Raw genomic sequence first — 14,264 nt, 5'->3', positions numbered from 1 at the left:
TTGACCTTGACCCCTTTCTACCTCCAAGGTCAAATAGAGAAAAAACACGATCTGACCATAACTTGAGAACCCTTTGACATTAAGACTTCAAACTTGGAACATGCAGAGATGGTATAAAGGAGGGATGCAAGCCACCAAAATTTTTGACCTTGATTCATTTTTTATAAGGTCAAGGTCAATCTTTTACATCAAAATAAATTCCAAGCCATAGCTTGAGTTCCCTTTGATATTAGGACTTCAAACTTGTAACATAGAAAGAAGACATTGTTACAGGATGCAACACTCCAAAATTTTGACCTTTACCTCTTTTCTTCCTCCAAGGTCAAATAGGTAAAAAACTTGATTAGATCATAACTGAAGAATCCTTTGTTATAAAGACTTCAAACATGGAACATGCAGAAGTGGTAGTATAAAGGAGGGATGCATGGCACCAACATTTTTGACCTTTGTCCATTTATTATAAGGTCAAGGTCTTTTTTTTTTTTTTACATCAAAATAGAGTCCATGCCTTAGCTTGAGTACCCTTTGATATTAGGACTTCAAACTTGTAACATAGAAAGAAGACATTGTTACAAGATGCACCGCATCAAATTTTTGACCTTGACCCCTTTCCTCAAGGTCAAATAGAGAATACACGACTAGACCATAACTTGAGAACCCTGACATTAAGACTTCAAACTTGGAACATGGAGAGGTGGTATAGAGGAAGGGTGAATGCCAACATTTTTTTCACCTTGACCTATTAATAAAGTCAAGGTCAATCTTTTACATGAAAATACAGTCTAGGTCATAAATTGAGAACTATTTGACATTAGGATTTTTAAACTTTGAACAAGGAAAGACAACATTGAGACTAAATGCACTGCATCAAAATATTTTGACCTTGACCACTTTCTTCAAGGTCAAATTAAGAAAATCAAATTCAGACCATTACTTGAGATCTGTTTGACATGAAAACTTGAAATTTTGTACACAGAATTTGAGTTGAGATTCACTGCATTATTATTTTTGACCCTGGTCATATTATTGCACTCGTTAATGTTGGTAAAGAAGGGGAGACATGTGTTTTTTTTTGTAAAAAGAAAAAAACAATACCCACTAGTTTTTCTTTTTTTCATCTGAAACTAGCTCTTTACTCTAATGTTGAGGCATTAAAACATTTTATTCGATGTAATACCATCCTCCGACTCAATTAACATCTGGTTACGATATATATATTTGTCATAATTAAGGCTGATGTCCTTTCTGACATATTTTATTTTATCAAATAAATTCTGCAATATGACTAGACGATGGTTTAAAGGCTCCAAGCAGGACAAGAGTTGTGGAAAAAAAGGTGATTTCGCCCAGTTTATTTCCCTTCTGTTACTCGATCGTGCCCACAAACAACTATCTAAGGAAAAAAAGATAATTCATTTAGAATTCAGTAGAGCAAAAATTCTGTGAGGTATAAACAAGAGCAAAATAATTTTAAGAGTATTGACAAATATTTGTAAAACTTCTTTTAAACGTTAATAATAATGGTACCTTCGGAAGCATTAAACCTTAAATATCTGGCTTTGTTTAAACATTTCTTTCATGGATAATGAATGTAAACAAGTCTGTAAAAAGCTGCAATAGCAAAAATCCTGGCTATATCGTATTACATCCTCCGTGAATCGTGAACGGGGAATTAACTCAATTGTAATAGACTTGTCTAAATTGAAAAATATTTAAAATTTTAGTTTAACACATTACCTCATCCAAAAGCACATCACTTCCAGTTAACTAAAACAATTTTATCAGTCTGTTACTTTAAATATTGCATTATTCCTGGAACAGTCCAAACTGTAATTTAGTCCTACATGTCAGATCTAGGATCACTCAACGCATACTAGTAACGTCTTTGAAACGTTCAAACGTTAGACCTAAGAAAAACAGCTAACCATTTCTTTTGGAAAACTATAGTAAGCTTATTGCCTAATTTTGCTGGAAAGTAAAATCCGTGATCTTTCCATTAAAAATTCTCGACGGTGAAAAAAATCATTCAAAATAGCCCCTCATGTTCAAGTACTTAATTATTTCTTACATATAAAGAACTCTTTTCGTTTGAACAGTGATAACAGTGAAGACCTACAAAAATGTATCAGCTGCACCTAAAGTGTTTATATGCTTTACGTAATACAGGTATAAATTTTAGGAAGTAAATAATGGAAACAAACAAACTCCCGTCTGTTCTTGTCTCTTTACTAGATGACAGCCGAAGTCACGTGACTCACCAAAACTGTGGGCTTCTTAAGAATAGGACCCAACTAAACATACTTCAGAATTGTGAAGAAGGCGAGGGGTTTATCGGTACATTAATTCTAAATAGGTAAGTCTTTACTTTCCTCGGATATTCACCAACCTTTGATATCATATTTCTGTCCCTTTTTTTTTTGTGTCTGGCATTTGATTTTGCAGATAATGTATTAAAAAAAATTGAATAGGATTTTATCAGATAAAGTACATGGCGATCTATTTGAGAGAAAAAAATATCTTCAAACTCAACTGAGAAAAAACCTACTGAATGACTGCATATGTATATACATATTTACAATGGAACACTTGTTGACTTAATGTAGCCAGCGGCTAAATACTACAATTATAAGACACGTCAGAAGTTTTTCACTAAACTAAGTCTGTGACAGCCTAACCTACATCCATTCAACAAGTTTTACCACTGCATTATTTAGATAATATTTCATAAAAACATTATGCTTATTTTGCTATATGAACTACATTTACATTCAATTGTGTCAACGTCAAGTTCATCGATTTCAAACCTATTGAAATAAAATAACTCTTATCTGGTTCAAATGAATAATTCATCTTTATCACAGGTAATAAAGTTCGAAAGTGTAAAGCAACGCCAATTCACGTTGGTTGATTTGGATATGTATAGAAAATAAAGTCAAGAAAATGCATCATTTCAAAGACAGGTGTAGATTACAGGGAAAGGTATATATGTGTGTCTTAAGAAGATAAATTAAAGCGGGGGAGTTCCTTTATTTAAGTAGCTCTGATTTGTTATCGTCTGCTTTACGTCAAATATGGTTAACTTTGTTCGTTGACATCCCATGTTTCCAACTTTCCATAAAACAAATAACAACTCTGTCATTTCTTTAAAAAACAACAACTACGAACGCTTCTTTTCATATGAATGAAAAAAGCTTTAAAAACATTAATTATGTCTGGTTAATTATTAGTTACGATTTGATAAATTATGGATTGATGAGTAAAATTCTCAACTGTGGAGAAATTCTTTCAAAATGCTATTCTTGCTGTACAGTTTTAGTCTAATTTTAATAAAACTTGGTAAAAGTAAACTTTACACAATGATACACAATTCGGTATAACACAACAGACTTTGATTTTAAAAAAGGGGATGTCGCCATTTTAAATGAAAAATTAATAGAAATTTCTGTACTATTCCTCCTAAAATTTTAGTCCGATTCAATAAACTTCCTACACTGTATTCTACAGTCCGACTACTTTGTATAAAAAGATACACACTTGGATTACAGAAGAACGATGCTCCAATGGTTTACTAAAATCACATTGTCTTGGAATTCCTTCAAAACGCTTCACCTTCAACTGTTTTTGGTCTGATTTCAATAAAAATTAATTGGTACTTCAGTAGAATAAAACAAAGATCATAATTCTATTTGTTGATGTTGTCATACTAACTTATAAATTAAGATGCAGCTTTTATCTTCCCTTTTCTTAGTACAAACCAATAGAGCTACAGCCTAATCAGAGACTTCTGTTTTTAAAAAATTGGTTGCGATTTGGACATTTTGGACTATTTATTTGCTACTTTATGACATTTAAAATGACATTATTCTAGCAATTTTGGATTTGCATTATATTGATTGTTCTATTTAACAGTATTTGATAATGTTGAAGCTGTAACAGTGTTTAACGGTATCAACGTCATCACATTTTGCATTTTATCTCAAAAAAGCAACAACAAAAAAACCAAACAAACAAAAAACAAAACAAAAACATACCGGTAAATACCCGATATCGATAGTTAATTTTCCCCCAAACTTTCTGCTTTGAGACGAACCTTTGAGTTTCAACTATTACAGTAAAACAGCAGCAAAGGAGAAGTGAAAATGTCTGTAGCTCTAAATGTGTAATAGTCATATTCAGTTTATGAATTTAGTATTTAGAGCAAAGTTCTTATCATTGAAAGGTATGAAATTATAACAAATAAAACTTTTCTGCGGAAAAGTCTTTCGGCAAAACATTCTCTGTTTTAAAAAAATGTAATATTCTTGGGATTCGAACGCAAGTAATAAAAATCCTCAGTATAAATTTTTGATCCTTCGAGACTAACACGCTAACCACTACGCTATACCACTCATAACAAAATAAATATCGGCATTTAAATCATGCTTGTGATATGGCCCTTGACTAAATGGACTTCAAATATTTCTCAGAAAGACACGAATGTTGTGTCATAGAAGGTATTTTTAAGTTATAGTTGGTCTTTGCTCCATTTTTTGTTTACTGACAAATGTATATTTTACACATAATATAATCTTTCAAAAAAAAAAAGGGGGGGGGGCGAAGATCCACTCATATGGAAAATTTTTTTTTTTGTATGAAGATAATATTTTTTGTCTTTGGTGTATGTATACTTTGTGAGATTGTTGCAATTTGTAGAGATTTTACTTATCTTTAGTTTACGTTATTAATGTTAAATGAAATATCAAAAAAAAATTTTGTCATAATTGAGAATTAATTTTTCACTTTCATATTCGTCGCACAAAAGGCATTTTGCTCTCTTTGTTGGCCCATCTTCTTTAATGTCTAAGAGAGTTTAACATAAAGATAATGGCCGCAACTTCGGAAAGGGATCCATCGATGTGATTGCCGCTGCTTGCCGTCAATGACTTCACGGTGTAATGCACGTTCGGATTCAATACCGGCGAATATAATCTTTGCATGGAAAAAACGACATCTCTATCCCTCACGCTTGACAGAAATGGCCGAATTTATATTGTAAATTTCCATAAATTTTAAAACATCGAGTAAAACTATGGGGTTTTTTTTCAAGTTGTATATGTGAACTATCTGGCTTAAAATCGTTAAACTTAAATGTTTCATGATACTTTTCTTGAAAATGAGTCCAAATTAACTTGAAATCGCTTACAATGCGAGACAGTCTACAAAACCAATTTCAATAAACAGGAAATAAGATAGAAAGAATAAAATTTATTCGAAATCTTCCTCACACTGTACATATTCAAGTTTGTTCCAACCATCACACCTCCGGGAAGGGATGGGATAGGGTAGTCCTCAGCTATGGTATATATATATATATTATTGTTCAGCGCATCCCAGTACTTTCAGTATTATGATTATGTATGTATATCAGAAAAAGTCGGATTAAACGCTTTACTAAAATGCATCGTTATATTTGAGCGTTTTAATGAAACCTGCAAAAATAAAATGACAATGTAAACATAGCATTTATGTTGATGACTGAACAAATCAAGCCTAATGCATTATAATTTTTTATAAAGTAGGAGTAAGTTAACACTTTGTGTACTGTAACTTCGACTTATCACCACAGGACAGCTTCCTTGCATGTCAGACTCCGTACATTATGCAACATATGAGGATCTGTGTCCAAATATTGACAGTGGCCGTCACTGACTACAGTTGTAGGCAGTGAGGGAAACTTTCATTTCTGCTTCAGTAGAACTTCGATTCATTTGCCACGTGTGACTATGTACATTGTTAACAAATCGCGTGACCAGTTTGATCTGTGACCTCATAAACCAGCTGTATTATTAAGTTTAAAATAACTGAAGTAAATCACTTTTTGATATAGTAAATCATAAAGGAATATGGGATCTTAGCCTGAATCTTAATTAGATTTACAGTAAAATGGCAGACACCACGATGGAAACTGAAAGTGAGTTTTACATTGATAAACTTTCTACTATTATATACATGTATATGGTTTTGTGCCGTGGATATCAGGCTGGGTAGTTCAGTGTAGTTTAGAGCTCCTGACTTGTGATACCGAGGTCCCGGATTCGATTCCCGGTACAGCCATACATGTTCTTCTTTTTTGCTACATAATTTGGTGCCGTTGAACTTGACCACCTCTGGACTTGCACACCCTGTAAAAGTCCTGCGAGTGATGCAGAAGTCCCGGCCGGGTTCGATTTCCGGTCCAGCCATACATTTTCTCCTTTCCTGTTACATAATTTGGTACCATTGACCACCCCTGGACTATAATAATATATATAATGCTGGCACGTAAAATATCAAAATCGTAAAAAAAAAAGCCAGGAAAACGTCAGATATTTCGGACTACCCCTGGACTTGTAGGTGAAAGTCCTGCCAGGGGTAAAAAGAACTTGGGTTGTCTTCTAGGGCGAATACAATTTAAGGAGGGAGGAATGTAAGGTTTGGGTCGTGGATATTAGCCTGGATAGCTCAGTGGTTAGAGCACTTGACTGGTGATACAGAGAACCCTGGTTCGATTGCCGGTCCAGCCGGTTTCTCTCTCTATATATATATGATAATTATGAAAGTCCATTTTATCAATTCATCTTCATCTTAATCGATAACAGATTGATTAGTTGCTCATCGATCACCTTGACATAAGTTGCGTACACAAATCTTCCCTCGCCGAGTCTTAATTTGAATAACTTTTGCCAGCCTTAAGTCACACATGAAATTTACCCCTTCTCGTATATAATTCTACCATTTATTGTTTATTGTAATTAAAAACTAAAATGAGATTAAAAGGGACAATAAATTCAATTATTCTTTTCATGATTGAAATGATTATTGAATGTACATACATGTACATGTAGTATAAATATAGGTGACATTAATTTATTTCTAATGCCAACAACTGTATACTTGAGATCTTGCCTTTTCGCCATTTCAAATAAATAATGAAAAGGTGGACAGAAACAGGATCAGAGTACTCCTGCATAATATAGTTCCTTTTTACATCCCAAATGGAAACCGTTGATTCTGGCCATGTCAAATACGAGTAAATAATGAAAAAAAGTGGACATTGAAAAACAGGATTAGAACTATACTGCATAAGGTAATTCCGTTTTATACCTCAAATGGAAACTATTGACTCGACTTTGTTTAAAATATTCAAATCTGGCTATATACATGTACATGGTCTTATAATGATCAACTTTTAGCATTCATAGATGCATATTAATCTTGACGTGGTACCTAAATTTTAACAAATATACAATTTTGAGTTAAGCTGTAGTAGTAAATAGGAGAAAATACCGCATCCTCACAATGTTAAGGTTTTGTGATTTCGGAACTCCACACAAACCCTTGACGTAAGTCGTTATTTAAAAATTGGGCTAGAAAGTTACTATTTCATTTGTTCCTGATCTAGGACTGGAACCAATCAGAAAACAGCTTTAGTTTTGTAAACAAATATGACTTGTCTTTGACCTTGACATTGTGAGGATGCAAATTCCGAAATCATCTGGAAAATCTGGGCTTGCCTCCAAATGTCGCGTCTGTCTCTGTACGTAATAGGTGCAATTTACCATCCTTAGTTTGGGGGACGCATGCAATGTTCAGTAAACAAAATGAGTCACCGATATACACATGCAGATTGAAACAAAATTAACGGTGAACTATACTTGAAACTAAGTATTTTCGACAAGGTAAAATTCATTGATTTCTATGTATAAGCATATGCCTTTTCTGGTGTGCTATCATTTATAGCTCACCTGAGCCAAAGGCTCAAGTGAGCTTTTCTGATCACATTTTGTCCGCGTCCGTCTGTGTAGCTGTCCGTCTGTCTGTAAACTTTTCACATTTTCGATGTCTTCTGAAGAACCACTGGGCCATTTTCAACCAAACTTGCCTCAAAGTATCCTTGGAAAAAGGGGACTCAAGTTTGTTTAAATGAAGGGCCACGCCTTCTTCCATGGGGAGATAAATTTGAATTAGTGAAAAATTAATGGCATCATTAAAAAATCTTCTTCTCAAGAATCACAGGGTTAGAAAATATGAAACTTATGTGGAATCATCCTCAGGTAGTGTAGATTCAGGTTTGTTTAAATCATACCCCCGAGGGAAGGGGTGGGGCTACAATGGGTGATCAAAGTTTTACATACAGTGTAGGAATACATAGGCAAATCTTTAAAAATGTTCTTAAGAACAGCAAAGCCATGATTGGTCATATTTATATGGAAGCATTCTCAGGTAGTGTAGATTCAAGTTTCTTCAAATCATGACCCCAGGGGTAGGTTGGACCACTATGGACGATCAAAATTTTACATAGGAATACATAGGAAAAATCTTTAAAAACTTCTTCGGAAGAACATCAAAGCCATTATTAGTCATATTAATACAGAATCATCCCCAGGTATTGTAGCTTCAAATTTGTTCAAATCATGACCCCAGGGGTAGAGAGGAGCCACAACAGGGGATCAACGTTATACAAAGGAATATAAAGGGTATATGAATAAATATTTTCTTCACAATAACAGCAAGGCCATGATTAGTCATATAAATTCAGAGGCATCTTCAGATGGTATAGAATCAAGTGTGTTCAAATCATATCCCCGCGGGTAGGGCAAGGCCACAATAGAAGATCAATCGTATAGGAAAAATTCTTGAAAAAAATCTAATTAAGCCATGTTTAGTCAAAGAAAGATGGAAGCATCCTCAGGAAGTGTGGATTCAAGTTTGTTCGAATCACCCCTTCCACCACCACCACCACTTATATAGGTAGACTTTTCAATACTAAACTGATTTCTGCTTTTTCCTAGCCAAAGTGCTCAGGTGAGCGATATGGCCCATGGGCCTCTTGTTTTTAATGATTAAACGACCAAAGGTTATATTGGATAACCGTAGTCAAGTGGAATAAGGACCACCAAGGGACTCAAGGCAACAGAATGTAAATAATCTAAATGTCTATCATCTCATTTTTTACTTATTTCTTTGTAGGTTTATTGAAAATGGAAAAATCGAACGCGATGGAGATGAAGTCGAGCGATTACCCATCGAAAACGGAAACTTTTCCCATGACTAAATTCCAAATATTAAAGAACTTGTTAATTATTAGTTTCGGATTCTGTTTCTTGTTCACGGCCTTTCAATCCCTGTCAAACTTACAGAGCACACTAAACAAAGAGGAGGGCGTGGGTACGGGAGGCTTAGCCATCTTGTATGCTGCGTTGGTCATCAGTTGCATGTTTGTACCTTCTGTTGCCATAGGAAAACTGGGCTGTAAATGGACAATTGCTGCCTCCATGTGTTGCTATGTTGTGTATATGGCCGCAAATTTCTATGCTGTGTGGGGTTTGATGGTACCAGCATCTATTATTATAGGACTGGGTGCTGCCCCGTTGTGGTCAGCTAAATGTACATACCTGACACAGGTATCTGTGTGGTATTCCAAGATGACAGGAACCACTCAAGACGATATTGTCAACCGATTTTTCGGATTCTTCTTCATGTTCTTCCAAACAAGTAAGATAATGGGGTTTAGAGCACATTTAGTACATGAAGATTGTAATCGTTTGGTCTCTCTTCCGAGGATAATCTAAATGAAAGCTTTCGTTTTCTTTTCCATATCAAAAAGAGTTAAGTGATATTTTCAAAAAGAAAATTTCTTCTTTTTCTACTTGAAGAGGAATTTTTAAAAATCAATATAAATGTTTAATTATTGATTTTCTTTTTCTCACAGGTCAGATTTGGGGCAACTTGATATCTTCTGAAATATTTAGTCAACGTCCAGATAACCAATCTTTGTATCTCAACGTCAGTACAGAAGACCTAGCAAGCTGTGGTGCTAATTTTGATCCTACAATTAAGGAAAATAAGACGACCCTGAAGAAACCAGAACTAGACCAGGTAAAATATGAGCGTTAGATTTTTTTTGTCGGCTCCTGTGTCCACAGGTTTTATTTTCAACTCAGATTGAACCAAAATGTACCTTATGGTCTTTTCTGTGGCAGAAAAGGGAACCGAATTATATGGAAAAACAGACAATGCTATGAGTAACCTCTGAAATTTTCTTTCTGCAAGTCTTTGATTGGATGCTTATTTTTGCACCACCAATTCCGTAAATATCAGAAACATTAGGGCTACTAGAACGTTTTTCACACTCAAAATCAACAATTAAAGATTTTTGTTTTCTCATAAAAAATATTTTGCTGTTTCAACCTTTCCTTCATCACGTCCTTCTTAGAAGATTTACTAGCTCTTTCGTAAATTATCTTGATTACAAAGATCGTTAAGATAACTAAGCAAAGAGCAGTGAATCTTATATAAAGACTCAATAACAAACTTTAATTTATAGGGTGCTGGGAATGTGTTTAAAGCTCAACTAACTATATATTAAAGCTATGCCAATAGGAATTCAGACTTTTAGCTGGAAATGGGGCATGTTTTGGTAATGTTTCAAAGGACATAAAAAAGTATGAGATCACTAACGACAGGGGACTTTTCCCTTAGTTATTGTTTTTATAATCCATATACTAGTATTTCCGCAAACTGTTCTTCTGGGATGGTTGTTTTGTAACCATGGTGTATGCATTTTTTTCTGAAGTACATTTAATTCCGATATTTCTTAGAAAATGCAAATTAAAATGACCTATCAAATATTCCACAATAGTTAAGAATTCAAAGAAAACCACATGAACAACTTTGTATTTTTTAGGTATACCTTGTGTGTGGGATATATACAGGATGTGCAGTGATAGCTGTTATTATCATATCAGTTTTGTTGGACCCAATCAAGCTGGACAAAGACAACCATGACAAGTATGGACAGTTTTCTTTTGACCTGGTCATTGCGACATTTAAGCACTGGTGGAGGTCCCCTTACCAGAAACTCTTAATGGTGCTGACATTTTACAGCGGTGTAGAACAAGGCTTTGTTGGAAGCGATTTCACAAAGGTACTTCTTACAATTATACTAATGTACATGTACTTGGGTTAATTTGCAATTTATTAAAATTGTTAAACTTATATGAAGAAGTACAGTTATTTCAGAGATTAACACGAAGAAAAGAGGCTTTACCTCTTTGCAGTTAGTTGTTGGTCGATAAGAGGGAATTGCTATTTTTTGTAATTTTTTTTTTTTACAAAACTTACTGTGCTTACTTACTTACTGTAAAAGTTCGATGTTAACATTGTTTTCAATTTACAGTCATATATTGGATGTGCTCTTGGGATCTGGAACATAGGATACGTCATGATTTGTTATGGTGTGGTAGACGCACTCTGTTCCTTCGCCTTCGGACGGTTGGTCCAATTTGTAGGCCACATTCCATTCTTCATCCTCGGTAATTTCTTTTAAGAACATCCTGATACAACCTTTCTGTACTTTATGAATGTTGCTGAATTATGTCTTTTTATGTTCATAAAACAAACTGGTCACTAAATGAAGCTTACTAGTGATGAGGCTGATTAAAAAATATTGAGTAAACATTATAGCTTGACACAAAAAACCTTAAAAGCTTCACTTTGGCCAAACAAAGAATAACACATTATATTTCCAAAATACTGTATTTTTGAAATTGAAAACAATAGTTAAATTTCGAGAAAAAACTACTGCAGTTCTAATAGTAATTTTTTTCCATTAGCAGAAGGTGTTTAATTGAGAGCAAGTTTGAAGGCAGACAACAATTCAAAATAATATCTAAAATATTAAGATTTCAAGTTATTCTGCTTTATATGAGTGATATTTGATACATGATTTTGAAAACAAGTTCAAATCAATTTTAGTTAATTTACCCTTTGTTTCTAAATATAGACTATCTAGCTTGTATGAAAAAATGCGGCAAAGTTTGAAATATCAACATCGAGATCTTAACCTTAAAATTTATATTTATTGTGTTTCAATACCAAAAATCCGATTGGTTTTTATGAGAATCTGTGGCGAGAAAATATCAATATTTGGACCAAATTAACAAATAAAAAGATCTCGACCCAAAGGATTAAAATCAATCCATAAATCGCTTCCTTCGGTCAATTTTTTTTTTAAAAAGTTAAATACTTTTTCGAAATTAATTTGAAACAAGACATTAAAAAAAACTGTTTCTCCATAATTCATTCAAATGTCTATACATTTTACAGCGTTCCTTGTACACGGAGGTATACAGATAGCGTTGATGTTCTGGACACCGGATCCAGATATGATATATTTGTTTTACATCATCGCTGCACTTTGGGGAATGGGTGACGCTGTCATTCAAACCCAAATAAATGGTAAGGTAAACTCTCCAGAGTCGTTTTCTTTTTTTAAAATTTTAGAAAAGGACAAAATCTGACTACAAAACTACGAACATGGTTTGATAAATATGGTCCAGTGTTGTGATACATCAAAATATCTCCTAATGATACATCAAAATATCTCCCAACAAAGTAAATGTCTATGTGTTTTCTTAAGAAGGAACCAAGATTTTATTTTACACAATGATATAATTCAAATTTCCAGCCTACTACGGTTATCTATTTACTGACCATTCGGAGGCAGCTTTCTCTAATTACCGTCTTTGGGAATCTCTGGGATTTATCCTTGCGTTTGGTTACGGAAATTTTGTGAGGACTGACATCAAGTTGTACTTGACTTTCACTATCCTAGTGGTGGGAATGTTCCTGTACGGAATCACAGAGTTCATGGAGAGACGGGATAGAAAATCCATTCCCATTCAAGAGAAGACAAAGCTTTAATTCATCAATAATGTCACATGTTGGTGCTTACAAAAAAGACATCGGACTTTTTCGACGATTTGTATAACTTTCATAAGTATATTTTTGACAAGTGTTGATTTTATGTTTATTATAAAATAGATCAAAAACACTTCAGCAGCATATACAGTGAGTTTGTTCCTGTAAACCACAAATGGTCAGTTTTCCGAAATTCATGCAAATTTCAGATCATTTTTCTAAGTCAATCGATATTTTTTTTTTTTACCATTTTTATGGTTCTCTTGATCGCTACATTTGTTATGGTTCATGTGTCTTATGAGTTAATGTAATGGGTTGTGTCTTTATAAATCCCAGCATATATATGTGTGCCTTGGGTAACTATTTTTATATTTAAATGTGGAACAAATATTTTTTATATATATACATAATTATGAATATTTTTACGTTAGAAAGACAAAACGCGCCTTGACAATGGTACATGTATTTATAAATGTAACTTGCTTTGATATGAGCAAAATAAATTTTTTGAAAGAACATTTGACTTTATTTGTTATGCATTCACACTCTTGAGTATACTTGCCAAAGTAGTTTTTGGAATGCTATACTTAATTTCTAAGGCGAAATGACTCTGCAAAGTGCGATAACTCAACTCGAAATAGGAGACTCGAAATACAGTACTAGTAAATCATAAAGTTTTCGATTTCAATATTGGTTTGATCAAATTTTCCCATTTATAACTAATTTTGCTTTATAGTTTCATTTTAAGCCCGCCATGAATATAGCCGAGGCATATGGTATTTGCCCGTCTGTCCGTCCTTCACATTGCGTTTAGCTTAATTTAAAAGAAAATGTTTGAAGATATAAACAAAAATTCATACACTAATGCATATTAGGGCTACTCAACTGTGGTACAATTTCCAAACCCTGACCTTCCCTGTGCCCTTGACCTCACTTTTCCTTATTTTGTGTTTAGCTTAATTAGTTTCGACGTAACTATTCAAAATATTTTTAATATTATTTACTGATTTTGACCTTCATTATGTACTTGAAATCATTTCCACTGTTTATGTTTAGCTCAGTATCAAAGTAACTATTGAAGATATTTTTATCAAAATTCAAACACTAATACACATTGGTGTGAGCTAAGCAACTATGTCATAATTTTCTGACCGTTCGCTATGACTTAGTATGACCCCCTATTCCTCATGTTGCATTTATTTTAGTTTCAAACTGTTAAAAATGTTTTCATTAAACTTTTTAAAAAAGATACGAATTGATAAGACATATTCAACTGCATCATATTTTCTGATCTAGATCTTTCCTATGACCTTGACCTCGCTATTCATCTTAGTTTCAGAGAAACTTTTAAAGATATTTTCATCAAACGTCATGCATGTACAAAGATTAAACTGTGTCAATATTTGCTGACCTTGACCTTCCATATGATCTTGATATCACTATCATTTGCTCTGCAGTAAAAAATTGTTCAACAAATTTTCATCAAACTTTATTCACTTAAATGCAAATTGATGAGAGCTATTCAACTTTGTCATAATTTTCTG

The 14,264-nt window shown here is 33.7% G+C and overlaps 1 protein-coding gene across 1 annotated transcript; it reads left to right on the top strand.

Annotated features, from left to right (window-relative positions):
* The first annotated feature begins 2,228 nt into the window (after nucleotides 1-2,228).
* On the top strand, nucleotides 2,229-13,238 carry LOC133205605 (protein unc-93 homolog A-like). The gene is made up of 7 exons (XM_061341442.1): nucleotides 2,229-2,353; nucleotides 8,989-9,513; nucleotides 9,731-9,897; nucleotides 10,706-10,945; nucleotides 11,198-11,333; nucleotides 12,127-12,258; nucleotides 12,488-13,238. Exons 2-7 carry the CDS (start codon nucleotides 9,000-9,002, stop codon nucleotides 12,721-12,723), a joined length of 1,425 nt encoding a protein of 474 aa, XP_061197426.1. The 5' UTR covers nucleotides 2,229-2,353; nucleotides 8,989-8,999; the 3' UTR covers nucleotides 12,724-13,238.
* The last annotated feature ends 1,026 nt before the right edge of the window (nucleotides 13,239-14,264 follow it).

This window comes from Saccostrea echinata, unplaced genomic scaffold (genome assembly GCF_033153115.1).
Source record: "Saccostrea echinata isolate AGI-Se365-2 ecotype Australia unplaced genomic scaffold, CSIRO_AGI_Sech_v1 ptg000054l, whole genome shotgun sequence".
Lineage (NCBI taxonomy): Eukaryota > Metazoa > Mollusca > Bivalvia > Ostreida > Ostreidae > Saccostrea > Saccostrea echinata.
This window is presented reverse-complemented; position numbering and strand designations above follow the sequence as displayed.

Excerpts from the sequence above, each read along its gene's own strand:
- LOC133205605 (XM_061341442.1), top strand. The coding sequence starts at position 9,000 with ATGGAAAAATCGAACGCGATGGAGATGAAGTCGAGCGATTACCCATCG. Across the intron at positions 9,514-9,730 it reads CTTCATGTTCTTCCAAACAA|GTCAGATTTGGGGCAACTTG; the intron begins GTAAGATAATGG and ends TTTTTCTCACAG. Across the intron at positions 12,259-12,487 it reads CATTCAAACCCAAATAAATG|CCTACTACGGTTATCTATTT; the intron begins GTAAGGTAAACT and ends TCAAATTTCCAG.